Raw genomic sequence first — 18,482 nt, 5'->3', positions numbered from 1 at the left:
GAATAGACATTAAGCATTAGGCCGTAGTGGCACCTGTACAGTTATCCTATCCTCATTCCATAAGTCATCTTAGTCCTAGTCCAATACAAAAACATCAAGTCATCAACATGATATGCAGCGTCTACTATTATTTCCATCATTGGGATTTCGATCTTTGCCCGGAACTGTGGTACGTCTCGGTCTCTGTCAATGAAGCAGGGTCACCAGATGCCCCAGTTTTGGCGTTGCGAATTTCCCATTCAAATTCTTTCAGACCACGAATCTCCCATGAAAAGAAGAGCAGGGAGAGCAGGCCATCGATAACACCAGCAACCAAGCTCAGACTGCTGATCAGCATAAGAATGAAAGCGACATAGTTCTCAGGGCTGAACCACACAGCGATAAGACAAGCGATCCAGATAAAGAGTGCGGCAAAGAAGTGCACGCCGCGCCAAAAGCGCTGCTGAATTTCACGGGCGCGATACTTTTGGATCATGCCAAGAATCTCATCGTAGGTAGATGGGTGCAGCGAGTCACGGTTGGAAGAGCGGCCACGGTTGAGCTGGGCATCCGGATCGGCTGTCTGCGCTGCGTCACCCGAGTGTATGCTGCTGGCTGGACTGCTGGGGGCCAAATACGCACCCGTCTGGAGAGCAGCAGAGGGGGTCTCCGAACGTGGATCGGCTGGAATGGGTGCTGGAGAAGGAGTGTGCCGGGTGAGAGTAGCCTGAACAGCGAAGTGATCGGAAAGCGAACAAAGTAGGTCGGGATGTCGTTCAGTCATGGAAACGTGAGCAGTCTTGACGACCCAACCAGGGGTCTTTGCTGGAGCATCGGGGTCGACGCCCGTGGAGGCAAAGATATAATCAAGGCGCTGACCTCGCGGATCAATGGTGTCGGGCGGGACTTCACAAATTTCGCCCTTTGTGAGGCGGTTCTGCTGGTTCTTGTTCCAACGCCAGGTATTATAGACCGAGTTGCTAGTAACTCCATTCTCGAGAAGGTTGAAGTCGGCTGTAGGCAACGGCCGGTGGCGATCCTTCTCAGAAGGGTGGTATGCGGGACCGAGGGAGCTGTCCGGATGTAAGATGCGCCAGACATCGCGAACAGGTGCATTCCCTGTGATGACGCGATGATATATGGATAGTGGGAACATGTTGAAATCGCCCATACCAACAACAAGATGTCCACGTTCGGCAGCGCCGCGCAAAAGTTTCGACATCTCCCATGACTGAGCAACTTGATGACAACTGTACGTACTCACTGGCTCAGGCTCGTAGGGGGCGTGAGTCTGACTTGAATTAGCGGAGTGTTAGAACCCCAAGGATGAAGACGACTTACATGGGTGTTGAAAACCTCAACAATATCCTTTCGCCTGGGCCCGAAGCGAATCTTTGCGCACGCGATACCCTTGCCCACGTACCAGTCTCCTCTCCAAAAAGCGGTCGGCCGTCCATTGAGAGGATATTTAAACATCGTACTCTCCTCGATAGGCCAGTGACTCAAGATGGCCAGGCCGCCTCCGAACGCGCCGCTGTGGTAGAACTTTCCATAAGGAAGAATCTGGCGAGTATGGTGACGGATAGCTTCATAATCCTCCTGAGTAAAACATTCTTGCAAAGCCACGATCTGCGGTGTAGGCACAGCGTGTGCGATTCTGCGTCCAATTTCGTCCAGTCTTGCGTTACGCTGCGTCGAAATGTATCGAAGGCCCCAGCAATTCAGAGTCAAGAGATTGATGTTCGAAGGCGCACTCTGAGAATCATTATGGTCGACGACTATGGTAGAAGGCGACGTGACATGCTCAGAGGCGTCACTTGCCGTGACCATGGCGCCGGTAGAGTATGCGGAAGTAATGGTGACTGATGTCTCCAAAGTGTGAGAGGAAGAAAAGATCGAGACGGTAAATTAAATTTAGATAGACATGTATTCTTACATGTAGAGTTAGAGGTGAGATCTGCAGATGGAAAGATTGAATTCAGGTGGCGCAATGCCTCGGTTGGGGATATTAGTTAATTACGATAACAGCGCCAGTAAGTTGTAACCGTTGTTAGTGGCAAGACTAGTAGGTGCCGGGAACAATTAGTGTCTGAGAGCCACGATCAATAATTCAGTTAGAAAATCAAGACGAAAGAATGTGATGCTGAAGAACAGGAGCTTAGAGGCCAGTAGTCAAAACGCGTGACGCGGGGGAAGGTGCGGATGATAATTTACCACAATGCCCAATAAAACCAATCTTATGGCTCCTTCTTGTTTGGGGAATGGACGATGGTCGGTAGTTACGGTGGCTTGGGGAAGGGAATCGTCCGGACTGGACTTTCCGTTCGAAGGAGGGCCCGACCACTAAGATGTGGGGAACACCTACCGAAAGTGCCGGAAGTTTAGATGGAACATGGAAGGTGCAGAGGAAGTGGCTCTTATGGAATGAAATCGTCAAAATGTTCCGTGGATAGACGCCTGAATATACCCAGATATATGTATGGGGTGATAAAGATCAACCCAGCAATCGAAACAAATAGATCTCGTGTATCGAAACATACCCTAGCCTTCTTCATAATCCATGACAGCAAGTAGCACACAAGCTCCTAGGAACCTTCCAGCATCGCGCCATACCTCATCCAGTACTTAGCTCAAGGTACAGTTCCTACCAGAGCTCACTTACACCCTCAGAGCCTCATAATTGGTAGGTACCCCTCATTGAACCCCGAAGTAAAAAAATGCGTCATTCTTTGGTATCTCGTAGAACCATCTCGTATAATCTGGTTGTCTTGGGAACACATTGCAGCCCTGTCATCATCCATGTCTATATGTTGATGCTTTCTTTTCTTCCATGCATGCTTGTATCATCGTCGTGAACGAAATACCAGCTTCAAAAAACTTCACAATCTGTCTCATAGTACAATCCCAGACAAACTTGAATTCATAAAAAAATGTCAGCAGTCTTTGGATCCTTTCTCATCAAGTTCAAACCTGTCCTTGTTGAACATGCCGAATCCCCCCCGGCCTCTTTCTCCTCCGTGACCGACCACATCAAGTCCATCCCGGGCGTTGAGTCTGTCTATCTCGGTCGTCCTCTGGAGAAGCCTGATTACTGGTTCCTGGGCATTCGCTGGACCTCGCGTCCTGCTTATGACGCCTTCGTCTCCGGCCCTGCAGCCACCGATTGGCATGCTTCTCTACGTGCTCTTGTGACTGGTCATCCTATCGTCAGCCCAACTGCAGAGTACACAGGCCATGTTGAATCTGCTCTGCATGCACCCATCACTGAAGTCTGTACATGCTGGGACATTGATCACACCTTTACAGAGGACAACATGAAGCCATTCGCTGCGGCTTGCAGTGAGGGTAAATTGGCAGGTCTTCATGGGTTGGCATACGGTGAATTTGTCCAGGGAGAACATGAAGACTCCTCGGTCATCCCTGGGCGTGCATCAAGGTTATTGATGGGCTGGGACAGCAAAGAAGCCCATTTACAGCAGAAGAACAGCGGAAGCGGTAAGTTTGCCACAAGAACTGACATATCGACAATGAGCTGATAGTATCAAAGCGATCGATGACAATATTTACTACCTGCGTGCTGGGAATAAGGGCCTCGAGATGGTAAGTGCCATGACAATAATCCTGGAACCTCTTGATAACTAACATAGCATCAGTACCATGTGCCGCTCAAGAAGCTCTGATTGCTCGACTGGGTTGATAGAGCCTCCCATCCTAAGGTCACACCTGAGGAATTATGTCTCTCTTTTGTAAAATACCAAAGTCTCATTGAATTAAGTAAGGAACAAAAATAAAACTGAGAATACGCCTTTGAAATCAAGAACTTTGAAAGCTGCCACTCCTTGTCAAACAGCCCCGTCTTGTTTCCCTTTTCGTCCCGATGAAATGCGAACCCATCCTTTGACACCATTTCTATGCCGCTCAACCATCCGATGACCCCTCATCCCTACTCTGAATCGCAGTCCGGCAGGGCTGTGGACCGGCATCGAATTGTTGGCGACTTCTCAAACCCGTCACTGGAGCCGTTTACTTCTCCGATACTGCCTTTTCTTGCAAAGACAGAACACACTGCATCCTCCTTTTAACTTCTTAACATCCTAGTAAACAACACTGTATTCATCGTATTCCGTAGCCCGCTCGAAGGTTGTCGCATTGCCGCCGGAGGACTAATTAAACGCGGTGTTTTTCCGATTCTGTTAAGTTGCAAAGGTTAGAAGCTTAATTGGTGCTGGATTTGTTTTGGACCTCACCAAGTCGAGAGTAAAGCATGTAAAGGGCCATGCGGTTGCATTCCTCCGTGCCGGTGATAGTCACAAGTCGTTCGTTACTGTTATCTTGCGGTTCGTTAATCTTAATCACGCTGTTGCTCATTTGTCGTATCTCGTTGATCTTCTGGCCACCCTTGCCAATAATGGCACCGACCATGTCGTTCGGAATGTAAATCTGCTGGGTAATGGGCCCACCGGGAATCGCGCCGCCCATGGGCTGAGCTTGAGGAGCACCACCGTGTGGTTGGGGACCTGTGTGAGGAGGCATATGAGGCTGAGCGTGGGGAGCTGCACCATATGCACCTCCTCCTTGAGCACCGCCATAATGCATAGGCATAGCAGGGTTAGCTTGAGCGGCTGCGTGAGGGGGATACTGTTGAGGGTAAGGCGCAGGTGGCATGTGGTGAGAGCGACGGTCGTTGTGGCGGCCGTAGTTTTCACTTCGCCCATAGTGTCCTGAAGAAGGCTGGGGCGAGTATGGGACAACCTGCATACCTCCTGGAATCGAACCAGCAGGGGCGCCGCTTCGTGTTGCGTACGCAGATGCAGCGGGGCCTCCGAACCTGTCGTTTAGCTGCTCGAGCAAGGTGCTGCCAACATAGTATGTTGCGATGTGGACGGCATCAGCGACACCCATGACGACTAGAGATCGCTCGCTCGACATGGGGAGACAGGAATCAGACGCGTTCAAGCGGGCGCCGGAAGCGTCCTGGATCTCGCGAATACGAGCACCACCCTTGCCGATGATGGAACCGATCAGGATGTGGGGAATTAGTAGTCGGAGAGGATACGTCTTCGAAGATGCAGTCGAAGGTTCGTTGAGGGGTTCGTTGTTCAATGTTCGGATGATCAAACCAAAAGCCTATATCACGTTAACGCGAAAATTAATGGATTTGGAAGAGATCTGTTTTACCTTGGCCACAGCGTCTACTATTCCGCTGACAGTAAGGATACGTTCGACAGCTCCCTTCTGGTAGTCACTGACAGTGCACTTGGCGTTGGAGAGCTTCCTGATGTTGGAGACGTTCTCGCCTCCCTTTCCAATAACAGTAGCGGCCTCCGGGCTAGAGATGACAGCGCGAACATGAATCCAGGAGGTCTCATCGTGGGCGGCAGCAGACGTCACGGCATTGGACGAAGAAGCAGCAACCGTCGCGGCAGCCGCAGCTTTGGCGTCGGATGCTGGATCCGGGGCAGTATCATCGTCGTCTTCAGACTTAGCGGCTCCATTGACCTTATCGTCGTGGTCATCCGCAGGAATGTCGACGGGAGCTTCAGGGACCTCGACATCATCATCGTCGTCGTGTTTGATCTTTTCAAGGGTAGGTCGCTTGGCATCAGGCTGATCACCGGCGCGCGAAGGCGAGGAGGCTTCTTCCAAAGGGCGCTTGGCCGACTGGGTGGGTTGAGTAGGAGAAGCAGACATTTTTGTTGTAATTGGTATGTTCACACGAATTTAGTCCTTTCGACACAGTCGATAATTTGAAACGTATCGTTCTTTTTTATTGCTTGTCTTATATACACTCAGGGGTTTTCGAAGGAAAACGTGCTGGTGTAGTGACTTTCGCAGGGTGCGCGCTTCGGTGAAGTATTCGTGAAGTGACTGGTGTCGCGCAAGGACGGTACGTGTTGCGGGCTGAATTGAATTGGATTGAATTGGATTGGATGGAAGGAGAAGGGATTCGAGTCTCGTGTGTTTGGAGGACGGGTTCCAGAACTCTTTCAGCGGGCGTCAAATAGGTACCCGGGAAGATCTCCTAGACTGCTTTGTAGGCGGGAGAGAAAGGGCGGAGATGATGATCTCGTGATGAGGACGTTGAATGGTTGTGAGGAGATTGTGAAGCGATCGATACTGGGACGGACGGACTTCCTTTAAAAAGCAAAAAGAGGCAGTGCTCAGCTCAAACCTTCTGACTGTAGCGGAGACTCGAGGTTTATCGATCGCAATCTATCTGTGGCTCGAAGCACGAAAGCGGGTTCCGATGGGTAGATATCTCGTCGCGAACTGTCGAAAGACGAGGAGCAGGGACAGCTTCTCTCAATGGATCGGGGCGCGGTGTTTTAACTTGGTACGCAGACTAAGTTAGGTTGTCGCAAAGAACCGATCCTGGGAAAAGAAGGTTAAGAGAAGAAGGGGAAAAATAACCTTCAGAAAACGCGATTAGGAACAATCGCCGAGAATGAAAAAGACGAAAAATCTTACGAGGATAAAAAGGGAAGGGGGGAGGGGAAGGGGAAAGGATACGACACGACAAGAGAGGTCGATAGGTGCTCTTGAGTTGGGGTGAGGAGATTGGGAGAAAGCGGGAGAAGCAGCCCTGCGAGGATCCATCTGATGGATGGATGGAGAAGTGCTGAGAACGGTCACGTGCTTGGCGTCCATTGAGGGAAGCTTGGGCCCTGTAACCTTCTTGCCCGCTGCAGGTAGCAAAGCTCTGGCAGGCACGACTCCACAGTACCTTCCTACAGTGTAACGGCGTCTCAACAATGGGGAGGCAATGGCTTAGTAGTTTCTGGCTTTGGGTTATTTATTGTACTATTATTTTATATGAACTCATACTTTTGTTAAAAATATTGGAAGATTGTAGCAACTAAACACTATTGTGATGCCAATGTATGAAACGCTATGATAAACATCAACACTACCTACCTAGCTAGGTAGCTCTAAATGATTGACCAGCTTGAAACACGCCCACATCTTCTATTAGCTCCTTTCATATACATCAATGCTCGATTATCTCAACCGTGCCAACTCTCATAGCAAACACATCACCTTATTCACTGCTGAACTATCAAATCATATCGTTCTCAGATAAGATTTTTAACTATGGCATTGCAAGCATACACAGTTAGTCTCGACCAAACACTACGGGAGCTTCAGCAACAAGTCCGCCAGCACGAAGAAGAGCTAGAAAGGGTATGTATTCACATTATCTTCAAGACGATATTATACTAATATTCGTAGCTTCGTTCAAATGAACTACGACTTCCAGAGTCAGTGGCGGGACAGACGCAGGTCATCCAAGCAGCGCTCAAAGAAGTGACAGAGTCGGATCCCTTTTTACCATCACCAGGATCTTTGTTACCAGCGCTGCTAGCTCTGCGTAGAACCCACCAAACAATTCAAGAGTCGAATACCTACCTCGATTCTCAGCGCTCAACGCATGAGCAGCTGTCGCGCCAACTTGAAGCCGATGAGGCGCGTCTCAAAGACCAAAAACTTCTTAGTGATGCACTGACCGCGCGAATACAATCACTACGTGACGAAGTGGATGCAAGCACCAATGTCACTCCAGAAGAGGGCGCCAAGGAACGACTACAAGAGCTCAGAACGAAAAAGAAAACCTTTGATAGAGATACTACCAAGCTCATGAAAGTCCTGCTTCGGTTTATTGCCAATCATCTGGCACCTATGCTGGCAGCGGAAGAGCTGGGTGGGCCCGTTGTTGGTGATCTTATGGATGTCGATGGAGAAGCTTTAGCTGCTGGGTTTAATGCTCAAGGAAAGCTCAAAAAGCCAAAAGAGACCGTGGACAAAGACGACAAGAGGCAGCGCAGGATTGATGAGATCTGGGGTCAAGCACCTGCAGAGGGGTCTGGACGCCAAAACGAGGTCACGGCTGCAGCAGCAGAAATGAGGCAGCTCACAGAGGAGCTTCTGAACACGCTTTCTGAAGCTCAGGGTGATAACTCAGCATCCTACGTGCAACTGTCGCGCGAATCCGCAGCTGCGCGATTCTTGGTGAGATCCAAGATTGCTCAGTTTCACCCAAGAGATGCGATGAGGCTCAGGTTGGTTGATTTTGGACGGGATCTCGAAACTTGAGGATAAACAGAGCTTTGGATGAGGTTCTCTCATAAGCTGCCGACAATGGACATACCGCTCTCTCTCTACGTGGGCCGTAATGTGAATAAACCTAAATAAACAATTAATTGACGCCTTTCCCACTGTTTTCTACTGTTTTATCTATTCTTATCCATTTCTACACCCAATCAACCATGCCAGCTCATCCTATACATCTGTACCCTGATATTTCTACATGGCCTTCGCCTGATATTGTGTCACTGGCGTCCTCAAACAGTCCAGGTTCCTCACTAGCTGCAACTCAGCGGCCTTACTTTTCACGAGATGCACCTTTGTATCGTTTTCTCGATCCTCAGCCTTCATATCACCCGTCGTGCGCTCAACAACCTTCTTCATACCCTCGCAAGTCTTGGACAGAACCTCATGCATGCTGCCTAGGACTTTTTCCGCTGCGCGAGCAAGCGGGAGCTCAATGGCAGACACAGCGTCATCGCTAAGCCAGCTGGTTGTGTGGCGCAGATGTTCGTTGGCGTTGAAAACGGCCTCGCGCATGCGGATGACCATGAGGGCGCCAAACATGTCGCCCGTTCCGCTGAAATAGCAGTCGATTGATGGGAAGACGATCTTGAAGAAGCGCGCTTGGCCGGTGGATGTCATGGTTGAACCAACCACTGAAAGGTGCGATGGAGGATGATCTGGTGCCTCGAGATTGACCGATGTAATGACGACGTGAGGAACTTTGTACTTGTCGTGGAGAACCTGTATAGCCTTTCGGAGGCTGTCCATATCGTTGATCTTGACCTCTGAGAGCAACCTTGTTTATGGTTAGCGGATGACTGGCAAAAAATGTATCATAAAGGCTTCAAAACGTACTCGGCCTCGAACTGGTTCGGAAGGATGAGATCAGCATCATGGATGAGTCTCTTGTAAGCGGGCACAACTTCTGGAGAGACGTAGATCTTTCCATTGTCGCCCATGACAGGATCGAGAGCCCAGAAGAACTTGCCCGGCGTATCCTTGGACTTGTCCTTAAGCTCTCGGCCTATCTTGCCAACGGCATCAACGGCTTCAGCACCTGGGATGTAACCGGAAAGCATCACGTCAAAGTCATCCAGGTACGACTGCTTCAGTCCATCCCACAAGTCCGTAATCTCTTGTGCCGAGACTCTCGTTCCCTTCCATTGCCTGTATCCGGTATGGTTGCCTGTTTGAAGAAGAATACGTCAGATACCGGCTCATTACTGTTGTGTGGTCTGTGAAAGCTTACTGAATTGAACTGTGTTCAGGGCTGCGACATCGCATCCTAGAGACTGCAGCACAAAGACGGCAATCTTGTTACCCACGTAACTAGGATCTGTCAATTTCTCCTCATTTCTGGCAATAAGGCAGGACTTACCCAGAGACAACCTGATATTGATGGTCAGTCTTAAATCAAGGTACTAATAGAAGTGAGCTCGTCCAAGGTTACATACATGGCTTGCTACCGCGAGAACCCGCGTATCCGGTATGGTAGGAATGGCAGACATGACAACGAGATGAGAAGAAACTGGAAGGTATTTCTACGTGTTTTTTTCTCGGTAGGGAATGGGGTTTTTAAAAAGATGTGAGAGTGAACTCAGCCAAGGACGTCTTTGAATCGTCGGGAGAGACGTCACTAGACACAACGTCTTGTTCTACGTCAGCAGATAAGGGTATACTTTCAGTATAGTCTATATCCGAGTTTCGGTAGTTGTAATGTAAAGTCTTATAAGGAGAAAAGGAAAAAAGTATTAAAGAGAAAGAGAAAAGAGTCTTGAGTTTGACAAACAAGTCGAGGGTAGTTCTAGAACTCGGTTGCGGCGTCCTTGGAGCTGGATGCGCTTATTAGTCACGAGTTTAAATCTAAGAAATTTGACTCAAATTGGGGATGACAAGCCGAACTCGATACGAATTTGTGCAACAGAACTATTGAATAGTGGCTTACCTTGAATCTATCTATTCATTCCGGCTAGAAAAAGAATTGTATGACTCGTATTGAAAATGAGTAATAATGATTCTCTAGACTTGGGGATATGCCATTGAGTCAACGGTCAAATGTTGCTAGTGAATTCTATTTAATCTCGTGCCCCGCCAGCCTCCGATAAACTGCCCCGCATCGAGACATCAGATGAACTACGACTACCTACTAAGCTGGCTACGAATAGCTTCATGAATGTATCAAGACACAATATGAGATGTGAAATTGCTGAGGAATTGAATCAATACTCGAGTTACCAGGCTGCCAAACATTGTGTGTTCTTGCTCCCGCAACACAAAGTAACAACAGGCCAATCAAGACCAACATTCACCAGCAGCCATAAGAGTTGATGTGTCATGCCATGACAGCTCCAAATCCAACAAGAACGGTTGTATGGTTTCATTATCGTCAACACTGGTCGGTCGACACTCCTCGATCTTCCTATCTAACCTATTCATATCAATTCCACCACCACTCGCACATGCCTCGTGAGAGACCTAACAAACAAGGCTCTGATTGAGCAGGTGAAACTCTTGGTATCCTTCCTTATTCCTTGCATATTCTCCTATTGTAAATGCTCCTTCAGAACCACCCGGCCATATCCTTTTAAACATAAACGCCAAGCTCGTTTTCATGTAGCAGGACAGTATCGCACTATATAACGGCAGTCGTCTAATCCTCGTCACCAATCTTAGGAGCAAGGTAGAATCGGAGGTGGCTTTGACTACCAGAGATCTCATACTGCACCAACAGAGGGACCTCGTTGGAGAGGCAGATGCTGACGTGGTCGGACAGGCCGGCAGCCTTGCAGAAGTTGACAAGATACTTGAGAGAGAATGTAAGGGCGACGGGCTCCTCCAGCTCAATTTCAACGTTTTCCTTGGGCTTGTCCATATTGGTGTTACTTCGGAGGGTGACGGAGGCATTGCCGATATCGCCGTTGCATGAAAACTTGATACCGTCCTTGGAAGCTTCAATCATGACTGTTGTGATACTTGTTAGATAAAAGACAAAAACGACGGCAGATACTAACGAGCAACTAACCTGATTCTGACATAGCCATGAGATCTGTGCAGATACGTCGGAACTCCATCGAGGGCATCTTGATAGTGGCAGCGTACTTGGTATCGGGGATACCCAAGTGCTCCTGGTCAATGTCCATGAGCTTGAGGTCGTACTCGCTGATACGGTCGTTCTCGACGTTCTCGAACTGGAGGTTCAGCACATCAGGGCCATCCTCAGCCTTGAGTGTAAGGACATCCTCGTTCTGGGCAGCACGGAGAACTTTGGTGAGAGATGTGAGGTTCACACCGAGAGAGATATTGCGGTCGCAGCGGAAAGGAGAGAAGGCTTCGGCGTTGAGCATCATGGACACGAGAGCAACGTGGGAGTTATCCATAGCCTGGAGTTGAATGCCAGTGTCATTACAGTCGAAGTTGCAGTCCTGCACCAAGTCCTTGATCGCATCGACCACCTTCTTGAAAAGGGAGGCTTGGTCGAGTCGTGCTTCCAACATTTCTGATATATCTGTTAGCTTCCTGTTGATGCAGTTTTTCAGGTGGTGCATGGAGCTAGCTGCCACGCGGATTGAAAAGGGCGGGGTGACGGTTGCTATGTGACTTACTGTGTGTTTGTGTGGGCGAGAAGAAAGGGCGTCTAAGGGAGTAGTAGACAAGGGTCTGGTTGGAAAAAAGACAAATATGTTACTTTAAAGTGTGCTGTTTGGGTAGTATGTATGAAGGGAAGATGGAGTTGTCAGGGTGAATTTGCGGAAAGAAAGAAGATGCAGGTGGTAATGGATGGATGGCCTTTACCTTCCCTTAGCTTAGTCGGTCGCGAAATTGCTAGTCTAGGCTACCGCACTTTACTGGCAGCTCCATACCAAGGTGGGTAGTCACTTAACGCGCCACCTTTCCCAAGATACGCGACGCGTCTTTTTGGAGCTCCCAGCTCCCATCAGAAAGCCCCACTTCCACTTGATGCCAGCGTTAAAGGTAAGGCGTACGAGATGAGATGATGTGTACAAATCATCATCTAAGAGTTGCTCAAGTTAAGTTATAGATATTATCTAATATGCCCTTAAATTGGAGTCTTGTCGATGGTAGTCAGCCAGGTAGCGTGACAAAAAAGATAGCAATGCTTAAATTTTATAGTTATGTCTATCATGTATGGGCAATAATTAAGGGCCCCTTTTATTTCATTATTCCCCCAGACAAGAAATGAAAACAATTTCCTAAAATAAGGATTTTGATGTGTCGAGTGTTGCTTTACCCTGAGATGCTAAGACTGTGACGTGACCCTCGCAATCTGACCTCCCGGGATAGCATAGCATCGCAGTGCTCAAACGAATAATCCAACTCTGATCCTTGAACGCCTAGGCCTCCGGTGGCCTGTCTATAGAAAATAAATGTGCCTTGTATAGAAAACAGTGCGTATCGTCGTGACGCCTCCCGATGCTTGGCGTGTCCATCCATCTGAGAAGATCCAGTGATGATGGTGTATCGTAAGTTGATAGCGAGTATAAGGAAACAGCTTTAGTAAAGTCGATGATGATCCAGATTGATAATGCGCCTATTGAGAGTGCGCCAACAAGAACAGGCATGTAGGAAAGACATAATGATAATGATTGATGATGACTTATTGTTAGTTTCATGAAACAAAGCATCCCTACAAAGACGGAATTCGCGCGGCTGGTGCACTTGCGCGGGTTCGTGGCCGCAAGTTGATAACTGTCTCGAGTTCACGGAGCATGCCCTTGGTAGCATCGACATGCTGTCGGGCAATAACCTTTTGCTCTCGTTCTTCGCGAACCTTGGCTATCCTCTCCTCCCTGGTGAGCATACTCCGTGGTCGAGGTAGAGCAACAGCTTCAAACACTTCTGGTGAATCTTGCTCGGTGGAACCGGCATATTCGGAGCTGGGAGGAGATTCTCCTGTCAGCGCCTTGAGCGCGGCAGCAGCCCCGCCGTTCTCATCCACAGTCGTGAGACCGCTGAGAGAGCTCACAGGCGACAGCAAGGTACTCATGGACGACAGCCTCTTCTCGTTTCTATCGATGCCGAGTGCTAGAGCTGCCTTGCCCTCTTCCCATGCTGACATTAGTTCTTTAAGGTCAATGCCAATAGACTCGTATTGTGACATGAGATTCGGTCCAAGCTCCGAGATATCGCTCGAGTCGTTTAAACTTCTGTCGGATTCCTCTCGAAGCAGTTGCAGCTTGGCTTGCAAGCCCCTGATTCCGGTTGAAAGGGAGCCCAGCTTCCGAAGTTGGGCCCGCCAACGTTCCCGTCCCGGTGTTAGAGCATTCATCGGTGTTGGAGGCGATGGGAAATCTAGATGCCTGAGTCAGCGATTGATTGTCAATCTCGAATATCAAGTACTCACTGTCTTCCTCGCTAAGGATGCCTTGTACTCTGGAATGCGCCGCTTGAGTTGAGTGATTTAAGCTCAAAAGCGACTCCACCGCCGTAGTCCAACGGAGTAAATCATTCGTGTCGCTGTCGGCATCCAGAGCTAGGAGGGCGCAAAGAAATAGTTTTCGAATTGTAGAGAAACGCGCGGCGAGAATCTTGAGGGTTCTTAATGATTCAGGATCTTCTAGATCCTCATCAGTGAGACCCCGGCGAGCGTCAGACATGTCGAAATCGGTGATGTCGTATATATCGTAATATTTTTCCAGGTCTGTTTGTTCCGCAAACCCATTGACAACCGTGCAAACTTGGTTGTAAGACGCGAGAACTTCGGCAAAGGAGTGCCTCAGAGCTTTGCGCAACCTGACGCATCTTCGAGTCTGGGTGCGATCTTCTATACGGCTTATTGGTGGCAGTGGAGCGCTACTGTATATTAGTTAGCAAGCATTCAAGTTTGAAGGACAACAGAGACCAACAGTCGGTAGCCTCGGGAGACCAACTCTACCTCTTGTATCAGAGATAGAGCTGCCCCAGTCGCGCTGTCGAAATTGTGAGAGTGCTCGACGAAAGAGGTGATTTCGGAAAGCGATTGCGACCTTCGATAGCGCAGCCATTGGCGCTTCATGTAAATCTGGCCTAAAAGAGCTGCAGCTGCGCACAACAGGAGCAGAAATATGAGTCTTTTCTTGCTCACTCCGCTTCCGAGAACCCAGCTCAACACCACCGCAACGGCCAGTGCCGCAAGGACCGATGCGATGATTCCTTCGGTCGACAAAAGCGAGTCTGAATTATTCGGTGACGGGCTTGGTCCTCCGCCGCCAAGTTGCGACTGCCCTAGTCCGGAATGGCCACTTAGAAGCTGAGAGGCGATGATGGTATATCGGAATTGTTCGAGGAATTTGGCGTTGTCAGCTCGATCGATGCTCGCTGCTACTGCGGCCTATAACGAGGGCATTGTTTAGTAATGTTGATTGGTGCTGGTCGCACGACTCGACATACCGAGTATTTCCCACTTGCAGATCGCAAGCCAGATTGTTGAGGAACTTTTAGTTGAAGCGCATTGGGAGCTTTGTTGCGAAACCTTGGCTTCACCAAGGGTCTACCGGTGGGCGCGAACGGTGAAGGGCTCGAGGGAGGCGACGGACTGGAACGGCCAGCCGAGGATTCAGGTTCGGGTGTTATTATACCAGGCGCCCAGTCGGCCTGCGACTCATCTCCCTCATCTTGGACAATGTCAGATCTCTGCGAGGAAAAAGGAAATATCCCGTGGGACCGGCAGGGACGGGAGGGAGCTTCCTCACCTTTGAGGTAGTCGGCGAACGGGGTCTCTTCATATACTACTGGCTCCATCTAACTGCTTTGTGACGTCGTCGGGGTCGATAAGATGTCACACAGAGCCATCGAGCGAAAGTAGTCGACGGAGGTGCAGATCGTATCGAATTCGAAGGGTTTGTTGTTGTTGTTATGATGTTATGCCGACCAGTGTCTGGTTCAGGAGAAGGCGACTAGAAGTAATCGAGAAGGCGAACAGGGACCAGCTGGGTTGTCGATGTTCCTAATTAGGGAAGCTCCACGCTCACCGTACGGTCCGCACACGCGGTTCAGTGGACAACCCCGAGCAATACGACAGGGATCGTGGGCTATTGACTGCCTGTCAAAGCAGTGATGCGCCGCTACATACGCTGTGGGTGAAGGTACCCTGGAACCGTTAAGTTTGACCTGGACAGGCGTAATTTCGATCCGAGCAAGTGCTATTCATGCAGCTCACAGCATACAACGTAATAAGATGCAGGAAGATGCAGGAAGATGCAGGACACCGCAGCGTATCAACGCGCAGCAAAAGGGGGTTCTGGAGACTGGAGCGGGCTTTTGAACACATGGGCTTGTCTTATGTCTGGCCGATAAGATGAGCTGCTCATGGCGGAGCAAGGAGGCGCTAACTTTAGAATAGCAACGCACGACGCATCTTGCACATAAACAGTGGAGTATGGGTCAGGTAAGCCTGAGGCAACCGCACTGGCACTGTCATTTTCCACTGGAAAGAACCTGGGGTAATCTCTCTTTTCTGGTTGGTCAATAAGCTCCATACACGCACGGAGCTAAATTCTCAATGTTGAAAGCTCATCTACAATTCGATTCAACTTCTATATTTATGACATCAGCCCAATAGCCCGGCACCCACCCGCGGTACAGCTACGATTCGGTTCGGTTCGATACGATATCGCAATGTCGATACGGAGTTGAATGCCGGTGTCTCGACAATACTTCAGGGCTTCAATGCCTCGACGATGCCTTATCCCGCACTGTCGTTCGGGCATACGCCCGGTGCCGACCTCACCGGAAGGCATTTGGATCACCAATGCTATGCTGGCTCGAGCAATTGAGCGATTCCACCACGTGTATCCGGTCCCTCGAAGGAGTTTGAGTTCTTGTCCAGGTCCGCTCGAGAGCCGACGCCGCTTAGGCAAGCGACATATGACAGCGATTGTCCCCAACTCTCATGCTTCGCCTTTTCCTTGGTCAATTAACTTACCTATCGATCTCGGCAAATGGACATGGGAGGCTCCAACTCGACCCCAAGATCGACGGCATAAAAAGGTTGGCTTGTTTGAGCGCTTTCTCAGATCTCTGGAGGACATAGACTGTGCAGAGACCCCATCCGTCACCACCACAGCAGTACCACAAACAGCAGCTCTCTCGCACATAGAACAGGCACTCGTCGAGCTCAGCGAAAGTCTCGACTCATTCGAAGATGTTGGAGATGGAAGAGCATTATACAAAGCATGCGAGCCTTACCTTTTCAAGGTTTTGGACATGATCGACGACAAGACGATATCCGCCGACGACCTTATCCTCTCACTCAACCCCTTCGACGAAGTTATCAAAAGCCGCGTTTCGACTAAAGTCCTCGACTACGTGCTCGCGAGACAGTGGGTTTCAATCATTCACTGTATTCACGACAACCGGATTCGCCCTACCAGCGATGTTCTTGGTGGACATTTATGGCATCAATGCCTCAAAACAGCGTTCCAGATGACACCCCAGACTATGACATTCAACTTTCTCGACGAACTATTAAGACTAACTCGGCAGTTTGAAAGAATATCGCTAAATTCTAATGACTATGTTGCTTTGATGCGAGCCCACCTTCTCCTTGAAACATGCCAGGCTCAGAAAGAACCTTCACGACCTGTGCCGACTCGGATCTTACGCCGTAATATTTATTTGTCTCGGATGTTTGGTGTTACGGATTTATCACATATGGAAACCTGTCGACAACTATCTCAGTCTTGCCTCGAGAACAGCACAGATGCCCCAGGGCGACGCGCAATGGCGTACCACTTATTACTTAAACTAGCCACTACTCCTGGCCTCAAGATAAGAGAGTTCGTGGAACTGGTCCAAGATACCCTCGACACAAGCGAATGGTCCGAATTAGAAGTCTGGCAATTCGCAGCTCTCCGTCTTATGAACCAAAGTCAATGGAAGTTGCGGCCAGAACGCTTGCAAGAATGGTCCGAAACCCCCACGACACTTCATTCTTGGGCGGCGTTGCTCGACTCTGCTTTCCACCGGCACGCAAAAAAACGCAAAGCGAATCTCAGGGCGCTTTCGTTTACCAGTGACGCCTGCGGTCAACTTGGTACATTAATGAAGGCGGTCCGCTTATTGCCAAATCACAATGAGATTGTCTCTGACATGGTGAAAACGGAAGAGGACCCTCACCGCGCGCTCACCATCTGGGAATTCTATAACGAAGAGCAGACAAATTCGGATAAATTACCCTGGCATGCATGGGCGCGGCACGCAGAGGCCATAGTAACAGATGACGATCTACCTGCCGATCTCATCTGGCGGGTCGCCGAATTCCACCCCCGAAGGGCCTTCAATAAGTTGAGCAACCCCATCAGACAAGGCACAGTCTACACAATGGATTTTCTCGTCGAAATAGGACAGCTTTATATGAAGCGACCTAATATGTCAACGCGAGCGCGCCTAAGATACATCGAAAAGGTCATCAATTTTGGCAAAGCCTCCAGGCAACCCATGCCTCAGTCTTTGGTGCAGATACTTGCTGAGATTATACTCAAAGATCTTGAGATGGGCGACATGGGTCGTAAGACACGGCTTCAATATCTGGTCAGCAAAATAGAGCAGTTTTGCGGAAAGGAACAGGCACAGAAGGTTGCGGTGTCAATTGATGGATGGAGATGGACCAACAAAAACCGAATGCTACAAACTCTGCCGATGCCTTCTGCTAGCGTATCAAGCCAACAAAACAAGCCACACAGGGAGTCCATGCGGCATTCTTGTGGGGAATCTCACGAGCACACGAAGGACGAGGGGGAGAGGTGTGATTTTGAGTTACGCCTGAAATCCGAACGTCGACAAGTACATACCCCGGCTTTATCAAGTGCAAGCTTTTAGAGATTTGGTTGCGTTATACCGGATATGTATAATATACCCACTTGGAGGAACGAGAAGTAAATCACGACGAACATATAGATATAAGAACGGCATTCAGCCACCATCAGGGAATGGATGGTCTTGGCGGTCTGATGCCAGATGGCATAAGGACGAATTATGATAATATAGAACAAAATCAAAAGTTACAAAGCCAAACGATGCTCAATAGAAACACAATTAGCTGATACGCGATTTCGCTGGCAATAAAAACTTTAAAATAAAATTAAAGATATATGTCCGAGGTGTACTCAAAAACTTCATATGAAAACATCGTTCCAAGTGTCATTACAAAGGATCTAAGTTCCATGGAAATATAACAAATACAGTGATTTTCCTAGCATCAAGACATCACATGTCATTAGGTAAGGGAAGAAAAACATAACTCATACATAACAGACAAAAGAAAACCAATTCGTCATAACAGGCAGATAACGCAATGTGATGTGGTGTATCCCAAAACAAAAAATAATAAAGAAATGATGTCGTTAGATCCCTTTCCCTCCGCTTAAGAACAGCTCATGAAAACAAAAACAAAACAAAAATATAAAGGAAAGCCTCGC

The 18,482-nt window shown here is 49.0% G+C and overlaps 8 protein-coding genes across 8 annotated transcripts; 3 read left to right on the top strand and 5 right to left on the bottom strand.

Moving 5' to 3' along the window:
* Positions 1–136: 136 nt before the first annotated feature.
* FGSG_01057 (uncharacterized protein) lies at positions 137–2,119 on the bottom strand (the record flags this gene model as incomplete). The annotated part of the gene is made up of 2 exons (XM_011318512.1): positions 1,321–2,119; positions 137–1,270 (listed from the first exon to the last, which is right to left on the bottom strand). The coding sequence occupies exons 1-2, from the start codon at positions 1,807–1,809 to the stop codon at positions 137–139; spliced, it is 1,623 nt and encodes a 540-aa protein (XP_011316814.1). The 5' UTR covers positions 1,810–2,119.
* Positions 2,120–2,909: 790 nt separating this feature from the next.
* Positions 2,910–3,659, top strand: FGSG_01056 (uncharacterized protein; the record flags this gene model as incomplete). The annotated part of the gene is made up of 3 exons (XM_011318511.1): positions 2,910–3,474; positions 3,527–3,579; positions 3,633–3,659. 3 exons carry the CDS (start codon positions 2,910–2,912, stop codon positions 3,657–3,659), a joined length of 645 nt encoding a protein of 214 aa, XP_011316813.1.
* A 91-nt stretch (positions 3,660–3,750) lies between these two features.
* Positions 3,751–5,812, bottom strand: FGSG_01055 (uncharacterized protein). Its single transcript, XM_011318510.1, has 2 exons — positions 5,158–5,812; positions 3,751–5,106 (listed from the first exon to the last, which is right to left on the bottom strand). Exons 1-2 carry the CDS (start codon positions 5,668–5,670, stop codon positions 4,195–4,197), a joined length of 1,425 nt encoding a protein of 474 aa, XP_011316812.1. The 5' UTR covers positions 5,671–5,812; the 3' UTR covers positions 3,751–4,194.
* A 1,259-nt stretch (positions 5,813–7,071) lies between these two features.
* FGSG_01054 (uncharacterized protein) lies at positions 7,072–8,070 on the top strand (the record flags this gene model as incomplete). Its single annotated transcript, XM_011318509.1, has 2 exons — positions 7,072–7,161; positions 7,210–8,070. The coding sequence occupies 2 exons, from the start codon at positions 7,072–7,074 to the stop codon at positions 8,068–8,070; spliced, it is 951 nt and encodes a 316-aa protein (XP_011316811.1).
* A 210-nt stretch (positions 8,071–8,280) lies between these two features.
* On the bottom strand, positions 8,281–9,575 carry FGSG_01053 (uncharacterized protein; the record flags this gene model as incomplete). Its single annotated transcript, XM_011318508.1, has 5 exons — positions 8,281–8,863; positions 8,923–9,253; positions 9,317–9,396; positions 9,446–9,474; positions 9,522–9,575. 5 exons carry the CDS (start codon positions 9,573–9,575, stop codon positions 8,281–8,283), a joined length of 1,077 nt encoding a protein of 358 aa, XP_011316810.1.
* Positions 9,576–10,436: 861 nt separating this feature from the next.
* Positions 10,437–11,815, bottom strand: FGSG_01052 (proliferating cell nuclear antigen). The gene is made up of 3 exons (XM_011318507.1): positions 11,670–11,815; positions 11,090–11,563; positions 10,437–11,028 (listed from the first exon to the last, which is right to left on the bottom strand). The coding sequence occupies exons 2-3, from the start codon at positions 11,559–11,561 to the stop codon at positions 10,718–10,720; spliced, it is 783 nt and encodes a 260-aa protein (XP_011316809.1). The 5' UTR covers positions 11,562–11,563; positions 11,670–11,815; the 3' UTR covers positions 10,437–10,717.
* Positions 11,816–12,712: 897 nt separating this feature from the next.
* FGSG_01051 (uncharacterized protein) lies at positions 12,713–14,805 on the bottom strand (the record flags this gene model as incomplete). The annotated part of the gene is made up of 4 exons (XM_011318506.1): positions 12,713–13,377; positions 13,430–13,881; positions 13,932–14,395; positions 14,455–14,805. The coding sequence occupies 4 exons, from the start codon at positions 14,803–14,805 to the stop codon at positions 12,713–12,715; spliced, it is 1,932 nt and encodes a 643-aa protein (XP_011316808.1).
* Positions 14,806–15,732: 927 nt separating this feature from the next.
* Positions 15,733–17,883, top strand: FGSG_01050 (uncharacterized protein; the record flags this gene model as incomplete). Its single annotated transcript, XM_011318505.1, has 1 exon — positions 15,733–17,883. The coding sequence occupies one exon, from the start codon at positions 15,733–15,735 to the stop codon at positions 17,881–17,883; it is 2,151 nt and encodes a 716-aa protein (XP_011316807.1).
* Between the last annotated feature and the right edge of the window lie 599 nt (positions 17,884–18,482).

This window comes from Fusarium graminearum, chromosome 1, assembly GCF_000240135.3.
Source record: "Fusarium graminearum PH-1 chromosome 1, whole genome shotgun sequence".
NCBI lineage: Eukaryota > Fungi > Ascomycota > Sordariomycetes > Hypocreales > Nectriaceae > Fusarium > Fusarium graminearum.
The sequence above is the reverse complement of the archived record's forward strand: the minus strand, read 5'-3'. Positions and strand labels throughout refer to the sequence as shown.